At 37.0% G+C, this 13,291-nt stretch overlaps 1 protein-coding gene across 1 annotated transcript in view; it reads left to right on the forward strand.

The window, feature by feature from the left end:
* hectd2 (HECT domain containing 2) overlaps positions 1-11,616 on the forward strand; it is a 50,933-nt gene extending 39,317 nt beyond the window's left edge. The window contains exons 19-21 of the mRNA XM_022668844.2: positions 6,222-6,337; positions 7,162-7,305; positions 7,453-11,616. Of these exons, the coding sequence (XP_022524565.2) occupies positions 6,222-6,337; positions 7,162-7,305; positions 7,453-7,573 (381 nt within the window). The 3' untranslated portion in view covers positions 7,574-11,616. The remainder of the gene's footprint in view (positions 1-6,221; positions 6,338-7,161; positions 7,306-7,452) is intronic.
* Positions 11,617-13,291: the final 1,675 nt, after the last annotated feature.

Here is a 13,291-nt window from a genome sequence, read left to right on the forward strand (position 1 = left end):
ACTGCCAGCAGGAACCACAGGAACTTTGTGTATTTAAGTACAGGTTGAGCATAGTGCTGAAAATTTCTGCTCTGGAAATCTGATCTTGCTGTGAGCTCCTGTTAAGGAATAGAGAGACCTGCACCTGCAATGTGTCACTGCCATGGACAAACTTTGTATCTGGTATCTTCATTGTATTTCACTATTTAATGTAAATGGCAGTTGTAACTAGGGGTGGGCGATATGGCCCTAAAATAATATCACGATATTTCATGGTATTTTTGCGATAACGATACTCTTGACGATATGACAAAACAAAATACTAATAATGCATTCCAAATATTTCCATATTTCCAGGATAAAAGTAAAATAAATGATACTGGACAGATATAATCTGTCTCTAGTAGATATATAATATGAAATGAGAACAGTGTGAATTTTTATTTTGCTAAAAACAGCAAAAAAAAAAAAAAGTAGAACCCTGATGTGATAGTTAGGGGTGGGAGATATTAAACCCATATTTCAGGGTTTAATATCGTTTACGATATGCAAAAAATGTTGGCGATATTATCGCATATGATATGATATGGAACACCCCTAGTTACAAAGTAAGCACTAGTAACAAATGTAAACATTTTGTAATTAATGAGCCAGTTGAAATGCTCCAAAATGGCATGTAATAACATTGCATTACACTGACTTCCATTGAAAATCAAGATATTTTTTTCCCCATGTAACGTTGTCATTTTGTTGATGCATCGTTTTTGCATGATATTAATGAAATTCTGGTGCTAATTTAACTGTATTGCGTCTCCTGATAATATAAAGGCTCATTTGTGCTCATTCCCACTAAACATGGATACAAACATGGATTTTGTCCATATTTGTGCACATATACTACTGCTTCTTAATAAATTAGAATATTATTAAAAAGTTACTTTATTTCAGTAATTCGGTTCAAATAAGAAACTCAGGGATCTATTAGATTATAAGACCAATCTATGAGACCAATTTGTACTTTTGGCAGTGAGGGGAGTGTGCCAAGTCCTGCTGGAAAATCCGCATCTCCATAAAAGTTGTCAGCAGAGGGAAGCATGAAGTGCTGTAAGATTTTGTGGGAAAACACTGCACTGACAATATTGTGACTTGATAAAAACACAGTGGATCAACACCAGCAGATGACATGACTCTCCAAACCATCACTGATCATCAGTAAATTTTACATTTCATTTGGAAATCAAGGGATCAGAGTCTGGAGGAAGAGTGGAGAGACACATAGTCCAAACAGTTTGAGGTCTAGTGTGAAGTTTCCACAGTGAAGGTTTGGAGAGTCATGTCATCTACTGGTGTTGGTCCACTGTGTTATATCAAGTCCAAAATCAGTGCAGTGTTTTCCCAGGAAATCTTACAGCACTTCATGCTTCTTCCCTCTGCTGACAACTTTTATGGAGATGCAGATTTCATTTTCCAGCAGGACTTGCTACACTGCCCACACTGCCAAAAGTACCATTTGGTCTTATATAATATTCTAGTTTTCTAAGGCACTGCTTAAAATGGATTACGATATGTGTAATACATCTATATAATACATGAGTTTCACATTTTGAACTGAATTACTGAAAGAAAGTAACTTTTCAATTATATTAAATTTTTTTAAGGTGCACTAGTATATTATCTTAAGGTTTACAGATACAAATGAAACTAAACACTACCACTAAAAATCACAGGGACAGTGTTGCCAAAAGGTTAAGTAAACAGAAAATGAACTTGGTTTAACTGCCATTTTAAACTTTTTATAATTACCTTATCACAACCTCCTATTGCCATGTTTGTTGTTGTCAGAAATGTTTGACTCTGAACTGCCCTCTAGTGGATGTAATTCATGACACGTATGCCATTGTGGCAAAGACACATAGAAGCTCGTACACAATATTGCAGAAAGTCACAAAGCCACTGGAGATGTATTCTTTGAATAAACGAATCATGCTCTGCCATCTGGCAATGGACGATGGATAAGCCTGGGTTTGGCGGTTGCCGGGGGAATGATAATTATCTGACTGCCAATTGTAATGTTTGTTGGAGGGAAGTCTATGGTGTGTGTGTGGTTGTTTTTCAAGAGTTGTGCTTAGCTTCTTAGTTCCAGTAAAAGGAATCCTTAATGCTGCAGAGTGAATTCACAGTGTAATTTTTTAATTTGGCTAAAAACAGCAAAAAGTAGTCCCCTGATGTAATAATTAGGGGTGGGTGATATGGCCCATATATTTAAGGGTATATTATTCACGATATTAAAAAATGTTGGCGATATTGCGCCTAGTTCACACTACACAACCTTTTGACACAGGGTGAAGAACTACATGATTTTTTTTACAGCTGTTTGTCATGAGAACATAATAAGGCACGTAAGAAATAGCAGTGCCATGTCACAGAATCTCAGGAGAACACCAACTTGAAGTGAGTTCAAAATTAAACAGTTCATAAAATCTGAGTTTTTATGTGTTTGATAATGTTTATATTGAAATATATAATATTGTATGTACGTCCTCAGCACAAAGCTAGATCAGATGTTTCAGTAGCACAGATATTATTTTAAAGGTTTAAACTCCAGTTCGAAGCCTTTTAAAGACTTATAACTAGTTTGATGCAGAAAATGTTTTAGTATTTTTTTTTTTTTGTAAAATACATTTTTATACTTCCTAAATTAAATGGAATAATCAGGGCAGGTAGTTAATGACTATTTTTGTTTTAAACGTTTTTAGCTTTCTCTAATATTTAGTTTTTAACATGTTTATGTTATGACATGGCTGTGGCTAGGTACTCTGCTGTAACATGGTTTATGACATGGTTATGTCTGTATTAATCCGTCATACATTTTTTTTTGTCAATATCACTAGCTCTGTCAAAATGTGTTTACAATAATTACGTCGATGAGAGAGGCAAAAAATACTAAACAACTAATTGTTTCTTATAACATTTTCTTATAACAATTATGATCTCTTCTTTACTGTGATATCACTTCTATTATGATGCCCAACTAACAATCAGGCATATCTATTTCCTGCAGTCCTACTCTGCTTAAACAGGTTGGAGAGAGGTTTGTAGTAAAGCTGCAGTTGCAGACGTGTTTGTCTTGGCAGCATCAGGCTGAAATTATGCTTCCCAATATGGTAGTGTTTCTGCTCAGGACTTGCTCTTCCAAACACGCAGCTAAAGCAGAAATAGGGGGAGATAGAGATGGAGCGCTGTGCAGTTTCTTGTCTATGCTGTGGAATTTCCTGGCCTGGCTGTGCTGCACTGTTCTGAGTCAGTGTTTATCTCTCAGTTCACTGAACTGCCGTATCACCAGTCGATACGTACTCGGCCGGGTGTGGAGGCCGGGTATTGGACAGCGGAGGCTCTCGTGCAGTATGTACACAGCTGTTCAGTCCATGCTGTGGTGCTGGTTAAAGTGAAACGTAAGCAGTCAGACTGTGTTTGGCCTACTTTTGGTGGAAGCAGTTGGGTTTCTAGCGCACCCCGTGCTCTGACCGTTATGCAACAGTTGTCTCCATCCCTGTTTGCTTATGTAAGAGGCTCTGGGATGGTAATAACCCTGGTGTTGGGAGGGTGTGAGGAGATGGGAGACGTGACTGACGGGATCACGCCATTCTGCTGTCTTTTGCAACACTCTGTGTCTGTCTCTGGGCCTTATCTTACTAGAACATTGGCTTCAAATCAGAGCTAAAGCACAGTCGACTGCAGACAAGCAGCACTGTGGGGTGTGGCAGTATTTCAGAAACACCTGATAAGATGAATGCACTAATATACAGGGTGGGTAAATTGGGCTGGTCAAGGAGCAACAAGGTCCAGAGTCTTAAAAAAAATCATAAACAATAAAAGACTGATCCACACATGACCAATATGAAGATATGAAGTAGGTGTAGAAGTGGAGTACTTAATAGAAGAACGAGAATTAGGGGTGTGCCGTATTGTATCAGTCATGATATCATTATAATGTTTATAATATCGCCTTAACCGCAGGATTCTGTCTTGAAATTAGGGATTGGGGATATAGCTGTGAAATAATAATACAGGATATATTTCATGTTTTAATATCCAATCATATATGTGAAACTCATATTATATAGATGTCACACACACACACCGTGACCTATTTTAAGTATTTACTTTATTAATGATTGTGGCTTACACCCAGCGACAATCCAAAAATCAGTGTCTCAGAAATTAAGAATATTATATAAGATAAATTGGTACTTTTGGCAGTGTGCCAAGTCCTGCTGGAAAATGAAATCCGCATCTCCAAAAAAATTGTCAGCAGAGGGAAGCATGAAGTGCTTTAAGATTTTCTGGGAAAACACTGCACTGACTTTAGACTTGATATAACACAGTGGATCAACACCAGCAGATGACATGTCTCTCCAAAACCATCACTGATCATCAGTAAATTTTACATTTCATTTGGAAATCAAGGGATCAGAGTCTGGAGGAAGAGACACAAAGTCCAAACTGCTTGAGGTCTAGTGTGACGTTTCCACAAATTAGTGATGGTTTGGAGAGACATGTCATCTGCTGGTAACTCTTCCAGCACTTCATGCTTCCCTCCGCTGACAACTTTTATAAAGATGTGGATTTCATTTTCCAGCAGGACTTGGCACACTGCGAAAAGTACCAATTGGTCTTATTCAATATTGCTTTTTTTTTTGACTGCTGGATGATTGAAACTGTTCTATGCGACTGCACTGTTACTTAATTTTAGTAAATTTTCTTAAAATAATAAAATACTTTACCACTAGGGGTGTCACGATTCTCTAAATCCTCGATTCGATTTCATTTTCGATTTGAGGGTCACGATTCGATTCGATTCTCGATTTTCTTGTTTTTTTTTTCTTGTTATTATTTTATGCCTCATAAAATTTAAATAATATATTTATTATTATTATTATTATTATTATAAATATTATAAATATTATTATTATTATTTATTAAGATATATATGGTAATGCCATCTAGTGACTTTTTTTGGTAGCAACAGTGTGCACTATTAAAACCAGCAGTTTATCAGAGCTGTGTGTGGATGGCTGGTGAAACTGCTCATTACATGAAGCTGCAGTTCTTCATCCAACCACTAGCAGCAGCAGCACAAGCCCCGCTCTCTTCACTCAGTCACTACTTCAGTACAGCCCAGCCACGGGCTACAGAGCTCAGCCAGTCCGTTTTTACTGTTTCTGTAAACAAATAAAGGTTTTAACCCCACTAACCGGATAATACAGCTCACTACAGTTCATCTTTCAGCCCAAGCAGCTAACAGCAGCAGGTTAGAACAGCCGACACGGAGGCACTGCTCGGATTACATTATAAACAGGTCAGTTAGCGCGCTGCTAACCTCAGGATGTTTAGAACTACGGAGTTTAGTGGACACACCACGGCCGCCAGGTAAGTCTTTTAAAGGCTACTGAAGACTATTAAAGGCTATTAGAGTGTAACCCCTGGCTCCCAGGGGTTACAAGAGGTTATTGAAAGCATTATTGGGGGGCAGAAATCAGTACAGGCTGGTTAGATAAGTGATGTGGGTATTGTCTTATAAATATTTACACATAACTTATATCTCTCCTGAAAAGCTTTTATTTTAGTCAGAAACACGCTTGTGTTTACTTTATCTGAGAGAAAGATGTTTTTTTAATTCAATGGAAAGCAACAGGTGTAGTCAATTATAAGTTTAAGATTTTTAATCCACCTCACTGTGATCTATAGTCAGTGTTCTCAAGTCACACTGACACACGCATTTCAGCGAGTTCACACGCTCTCACCTGCGCGCACCCACCCCTCCGTTAGATACAGATACAAAACCTGCGCGCCCAACCCCCGCCCCCCTCCCCCGTTGGACAGATAAAAACAGTGATCACACTCCCGCCGACTGCGCTCATGCAGTGGCTATCTCTATTTAAATGAATAGGATGCGCTGTGTTGGTGCCGCGCCATTTGCGTAGCGCGCTGCGCTATTTGCGTAGCGCGCGCGGGAGGGATCGTCGATCCTCTTTTTGACTTCGATACTCGAGATCGTGACCTCATTTCGATTCGATTTCGATAAAATATCGAGATCGTGACACCCCTATTTACCACAGTAAAGTACAGTACTTAATATTTGAAATATTAATATATTTGTAAACTCAAACCTTTTAAGACCTTGCTTTTCTTTGGTTTGCTAAAAATCTTGCTCATTACCTCATGACTCATGTTCTCTGTAGTTGTTGAGGCCGGAGGAGGTTGAGATCCTGGTCTGTGGGAATCCCAATCTGGACATGAGCTCTCTGCAGAGGGTGGCGCAGTACGAGGGCTACAGCAAGACAGATCCAACCATCCGGTAACTGCCCGATTCTCTGATGATAATGATATTAACAAAATAACATATTAATAGTTTTTTTTGTACAAACCAACTACATTTTTCTTTGCATTTTCTTTAAGCAAAGTCCTGTTTTGCCCATCCATTTTGAGCTAATTTCACTGAAATTAGTTGAATTAGAAAAATAATAATTAAAATAAAACTCATTTGGAAATGTACTGGATGCTTCCCTGCATTAACTCTTTGTATTACAGCAGCTTCCTCTGGAAGATCAATCCTAGCTCATTTTTCTTAAGTATCAATAAATCTGGGTTGTCCATCACTCTGTTGCTGTTCCACTAGACATGACATTTTGACCTATTCTAACCAACACAGTTTGGCTGTTATCAAAGTGGCACAGGTTCTTACACTAATGCATTTTTACTACTTTCACCAGACAACTCTGGTGTGAAATGCACTTTGGGTGTATTAAAATGTGATTAAAAAAAGTACTTACCTTTTGTTGAATAGCTCCCCTCCGTTCTCCTGCTGCTTTCTGAGATCCAGTATTTTGTGCACTTTGCCCAAACATGCTTTTAGAATGAGTGAGAGAGGGCATATTTTCCCCCTGCAAATAAATAACTTTTTCCACCGTTATTCAGACTCAAAGTAGCTCCACATCACAAATAAGGCATTTAGAACTTTAAAACTGCACAAAATGTTATTTTTTAAATCTCCCTTAACAGGTGCCAATGTAACCAGATAATCAATCTTTTTCATGTCAGGACAAATCAAAAGGTGAAAATTTTCAAAATGCATTGTTTTTAGTAAACCATTCCCTTGATGAGTGTTATTGGGTGTTGCAGTGCATTCTGGGATGTAGTCCTGGGCTTTCCTCTGGAGCTGCAGAAGAGGATGCTCCACTTCACCACAGGAAGTGACCGTGTTCCAGTGGGAGGGATGGCTGACCTCAACTTCAAAATCTCCAAGATTGACGTTTCCACGGACTGGTAATTAGCTTTGCTGAAGGGAGTGTACAGACTGTGCTTGTGAGTGTGAGTGTTAGTGTGAGTGGGGGGGTGGCGTGTGTGTGAGTGTGCAGTTCTAGAATAACTGTAAGCTTCACCTCATATTAACCCCTCATTTCCTCTGTGCAGGTTGCCTGTGTCGCATACATGCTTTAACCAGATCTGCCTACCTCCATACAAGAGCAAGAAAGAACTGAGGCAAAAGCTGACCATCGCCATTTCTAACGCTGAGGGCTTCGGCTTGGAGTAACGTGTGATGACACCATGGAGGAGGACAGGCCAGGGTGTCATCATTTGTGTCATTCCGTTGAATCAGAATCTTTCTAGCTACCAAGTGCCGGTACAGGGTGTGTCAGGAACTTCTGCTGGTGTGGGTGTCAATAATGTACCATTAACACATTAAATAAAAAAAATACATAAAATAACATGGATGTAGCTATTTAAACTGCAGTGGTATCTTGACAAAAGTGGCAAGTAAAATCATACTAGGATTAGTCTTGCGTAATCTATTTTTTTTGTTGTTGTTGTTTCAAGATGTTGTAATTTTATTATTATAATTATAATCTATTTATAGAGATTTTATGTATGTTTTATTCCATGGGCAGATTGTTTCAAGCAAAAAAAAAAAAACTAACTTTTAAACCTAAAGTAATTAATCTCAACATATTCCTACATCAAGCTCAAAATTAAATCTTTAATAATTTGACTACTACAGTGTAAAAAAAAAAAAAAAAAAAAGTTACATGCCATAATTAAACCTACAGTATATGAACATTTTCAAAAACTTATTACCAACAAGCAGGTGGAATTTTATTAGCATTGACTGGTGCAGATTTTATAGCCACAGAAGCTATTTAATAAGTAAATAAGCCTTTTCAAATGTTTATATAGGTTATATAGGTTTATGGAAGCTTATGCACAGTGTTGCATATCCTTAGAAATGCTGCCCATCAGTAAAGTTTTATTCATAATTATGGTTGCTTTAGTGATATGAGCTTCTATACAGCATTTTGATTGGCTGCATAATTTTTATATAAATGTTGTTAATTATTTTTTTTTTCTTTAAGAGTAAATGGGAGTAAAAGTGTATGCCCATCTACTGTGCTTCTGCTTAACTGATACGCGCCATTTAGGACATACTTTCTCAGGGCAGGCCTCCGAGAAGACATTTAATATCATTTTGACCCACATTATTCATTCCTTTTCATTTTCGTCCTAGAGTTTCATTTGCTTGACATCCACCAAATTGCATGCACTCCTTCAGGGCAGGCCTCTGACATCTAATGCACAGTTATACTGACTTGAAATTATCTTTTTGTTGTTTTTTCATCGCTCATTCCTTTTTTTTGACACCTTTTAATTTTCTCAAACACAAAAGCCATAGAGTTCCTGTCTCCTGAGAGTTTACAAACTTCTTGCACTCACCTTTTGTTTTTTTCTTCCCTCGTTCCTTTCATTTACTTTCATTTTTGTTCTATGTTCCTGCCTGGGTCAATGTTTAATGATATTAAATCAGATGAGCTGGAGGGCTTTGGGCAACCAGGAGAAATCTAAAAACAAGTTTTTTTTTTTGTTCTCTTTTCCTCTTTTTTTATTAGTTTTTTTAAATAATGTGCTTATGTGTCTAAAACCTCTGCAGAGTACTATATGTATATATTTTTTGTATTTTATTTTAACACTCATGTGACACCCATGCCAAGAGAAAGTCCTTGTTTGCTCTGTTCTTGGTGAATGACAAGATTCTGATTGAGGTACAGTAGCTAAAGAAAGCACATTAGGCAACATGAATTCCGCACTGTAGCTAGATTTGAAGTTTAACTAGAATTTAGCCGTTCCATATGACTGTGGTGTGGTGTGGTGTGGTTTGGTGTGGTGTGGTGTGGTGTGATGTGGTGTGTGTATGTATGCATGTATGTGCGTGTTAATAGTTGCGGTTTGTATTTGTAATGAACCAGGATTCCAGGAAGAATCTAGTTAAAGTGTACCGGGTTGCAGGTGTTTGGACTCAGGATATCGTCATCATTAAGACAAAAAAAACCTTGTATCAAAATCAGATGATGATGATGATGATTGGACCAGTAGATGGGCTCAGTTTTGGTCCATTTTACTTGGAGTAAACTTGGAGTAAAATCTTTTTTAAAAAACTGATTCCCATTGAGAGTTAAAGTTTTCTCCTTCTCCTTTAAAGTTGCAATTATGCAGATACAAGGTTTTTGTCCATTACTGAAGACATATTGGTTTGCCTTATGTACATTAACATACATCTAGGACCAAACCTAGATATGTTGCATTAAAATATTTTATTGTGTTGTGTTTTGTATGAATGACAGAATATCAGCATTCGATATGTTCAGGACTTCAGTATAGTGAAAGTTTATTTGTGGAGAACTATTTAAACGGTTAGCACTACTAAAGATTGACAGCTTTGATTTTGCTTGGCTAGCAGGGGGTTGGAGTCTAATGCAATCCCACAGTCCGGCAGTGGAGAGGCTGAAAATAGGCCAGAGAGAGGCTTGGTCTGTGTGAAAATAGCTTTGCTAACAGTCTGTCACTAGCGCTAGTGCTGCTCTGCTCTAAGTGCTTAAAGTGACAGTGTTCCGACTCCTTGGTTACAGGCTACAAAGCCTCTTTGTTAGAGTGTAATTGATTCCTGAGATTCTCCACTGTTTGGGAGGTTAAGCCTGTTAAAAATTCTAACGTTAAAAAGCTGAAACTGTTCTTTGTGCTCAGAAACGGATTTGTTCTGTATATAATTCTGAAAAGTCTTGACGACCCTTTTGTAACCTCTTTGAAGGGAAAGGAACAATGCTAACATGTCTTTTGACTTTTGTGTCGGTTAAAGTGATCCTTGTGATGACTAGCTATAGTGAGTGATGATAGCTTGTATCTCTGTGGTAGATATTGTGTGTGTGTTAGTACTCCCCTTTACTCCTAAAAATAATGGTGCTACAAAGGGTTCTTTAAAATGACAGTCCAGAAGTTTTTTGCAAGAATGTGTATTGCACTAAGCAAAGCAGAAGAGTACTTTGAAAACATGCATAGTGGTTCAGTATCATTTCAGAGTAGATGAATCAGGTGGGATTCTGCATTCTAGATTCTGTCCTGCTTTCTTTTATTTTGCCAGTTTGAATTCTGTGTTTGTTTAGTATAACAGTGTATGAATAAGCAGGTGAAGGTTAAGTTTGCTGCAGCGCAACAAAATCAAAAGCTTTCAGAAAGACATGGCAATAATAACTCACAGGAAAACCTACCAGACCCTTGTGTGTTTTTTTTATTTTTAGAATTAATAGATTGTGACCTTGCAGAAATGTCTACAATAATGCTATTTATGAAAATGTTCTGTCCCCTATCCACTCAGGAAGATTACTGCTTTCAGTTTTAAAGAAGAACATCTTATAGACTTTAACCAAAGCTGTAGAACAGTGGTTCTACGGTGTCTGTAATGTTCTATAAAATACAGGAGAAAACTTTATAGATCAGTCATTTATAATATTCTGCATGCAGCAATTTAGTTTTTTTATGTTATATTTGTTGTACCACTTTGGGATGCTTTGAATTTGATATTAGCACATTAACTGTCACATGATATCAGAAGAGTAAATAAGTGACACTGTTTTGCTGCCATTACTAAATACCAGTAAATTAATTTTTCTGTCCAGTCAGAAAAACAAATGGCTCTTTCTTTAAACCAATTTCTATAATACAGTGGTGCAACATACTGATGCCACTGTATTAAAAATAAAAGGAAAAATCTGAAATTTGCTGGTGGATAACTAATAATGAATTCTTAAATGTGATGCAGAGGACTTATTTATTCCTGTTCAGATGTTGGACCCCTGTTCTACAGCACTGATCAAAGAACCCTTGTAGAACTATTATTTTGAAGAGATTTGGGTACAGATTGGACGCTGAGGTTTGTGACATCAAACGATGTGGAGATTAATTTATTTTACAACTGTCTGTCTTAAAAACAGATTGGATGAGTACAGTTCTAGAAAATGAGAATCAAAGCTCTGCTGGTAGCTCTTTGATTGAATGGTCAGAAAGATCTGAGTGATCTTGCTAATAGAATAGCTCTTTCTTGCCTTGTCTTTGTAAATGGCTGAACTCTGGTAATGTTATACGAACTGTTCTTTTTTTCTTTTTCTTTTTTTCGTCTCTTGTCATCAGCCACAATCTTGCAACTGTTCACTTTATTGCTTCATGTCTTGTATGACTGAATACAAATGTATTTACTATATATTTATTTCAACTTTGCTCATTCTTAATGATTAAAGTTATACGGCAACACTGCTTGATGTTTGATATTTAATAAGACTAATCAATCTTTCATCACTAGTTGTGAAGGGGCTGTTTATGGACATGCTCATCACCTTCAGAGATTTTTTTTTTTTTTTTTTGCTGAAATTCTAGCTGGGAGCACACAGTGCTGTTGCATAAAGAATTTGAAGGTCAGTTGAGATCGGCCTATTGAAAGACGGTTTGCAGCTGAGGCTCCTGCCAATTTTTACTGTCTGTTGCTCATTGTCTGACTGAAAAATGAGAGCCCGGCCAGCAAAATTGTGTTTAAAATTCTGTGCACTTGAACTCTATATACTGCATGCAGCAACAACAAAATTATTTTTACTACAATGTCAGGTAAAACACACAGACGTGAATCCAGAAGGGACTAAATCAGATTAAAAACAGCCCATTGATTATAAAGCTCAGCCATGTTGGAAGCATTTACTCCACAAAACGGACAGTTCCTGCTGCAGTGAAAATTTTGATCTGCCTGCCTTCAGGTTCCTAATTTATTTTCAATCTTAATTCACGTAGTGCTTCCTCTAAATCCAATAAAACTGACACCACTTGAATGCAGCATCAATGTAAATTACTCAATAATTGGGCGATATGGTCCTAAAATAATAACACAATATTTTAGGGTATTTTTGCAATAATTATATTCTTGGTGAAATTACAAAATATTGAATTAAAAAATATATATTTTCAAAAATACAATACAAAAATCTTTAATTATATTACATTTTATTTTGCAATATTATGGCATTGATATTTAAAATGGCATGCCCTTAATTGAGATTTTCACCAGATTGTAACAGAAGTCAATGATCTAACATGTCATGATATTAATAATGCACTCCAGATATCCAGAACTGAAGTAAGATAAATGATACTGGACAGATCTAATATGTTTCTAGTAGATACAGGGTTCTTGCACAATTCAAAAAGTCAAATTTAATGCTTTTCAAGGCCTCAATAAATATAATTTAAGACCCGAAAATGTATAATTCTGCTTTGTAATGTTAGCTAACTCGTTGCTAATGTTAGCTAGCTCTTTGCTAACCTTATTTCTCTGCCCGGTAACGTTAGCTAACTAGCTGCTAAAGTTAATATATCGGCTATACTCACCGCTAATGTTAGCTAGCTAAAGTTAGAATGTTAGCTAGCTTGCCGCTAATGTTACCTAGCTTAAGTTAGCAAGCTAAAGTAGGAATGTTAGCTAGCTCACTGCTAATGCTTACTAGCTCTCCATTAATCTTAGTTCTCTTCCTGCTAATGTTAGCTAGCTCTCCGCTAAAGTTAGTGTTTAATGAAATTAAGAATATTGTGAATTTCCTTTTTGCTACAAACAACAAACTAGCTGTACCCTGATGCCCTGATATGGCCCTAAATAATAGCGCAATATTTGCACAGTATTTTTATGATATTAATGGGTATGATAAAATAGGGCACACCCTAACTTTCAAGCATTATTTCTCTATCTGTATGAAAGCAAATTCATCTGCATGAGCCAAGAACAGAAGGCTGAGGCTGCAGTTGTAGGTTCTCTCTAAAACTGAACTGAAGACTGTAAAAATGTTGTCTAGTCTGATCAAACTCTATTTCTGCTGAAGAAAACAGACAGGGTTAAAACTTTTCTGTACTGACAGGTGTGCTGCAGTCCTCATAACAACCACAGCACAGA

The sequence above is a fragment of the Astyanax mexicanus genome, chromosome 15 (genome assembly GCF_023375975.1).
Source record: "Astyanax mexicanus isolate ESR-SI-001 chromosome 15, AstMex3_surface, whole genome shotgun sequence".
NCBI lineage: Eukaryota > Metazoa > Chordata > Actinopteri > Characiformes > Acestrorhamphidae > Astyanax > Astyanax mexicanus.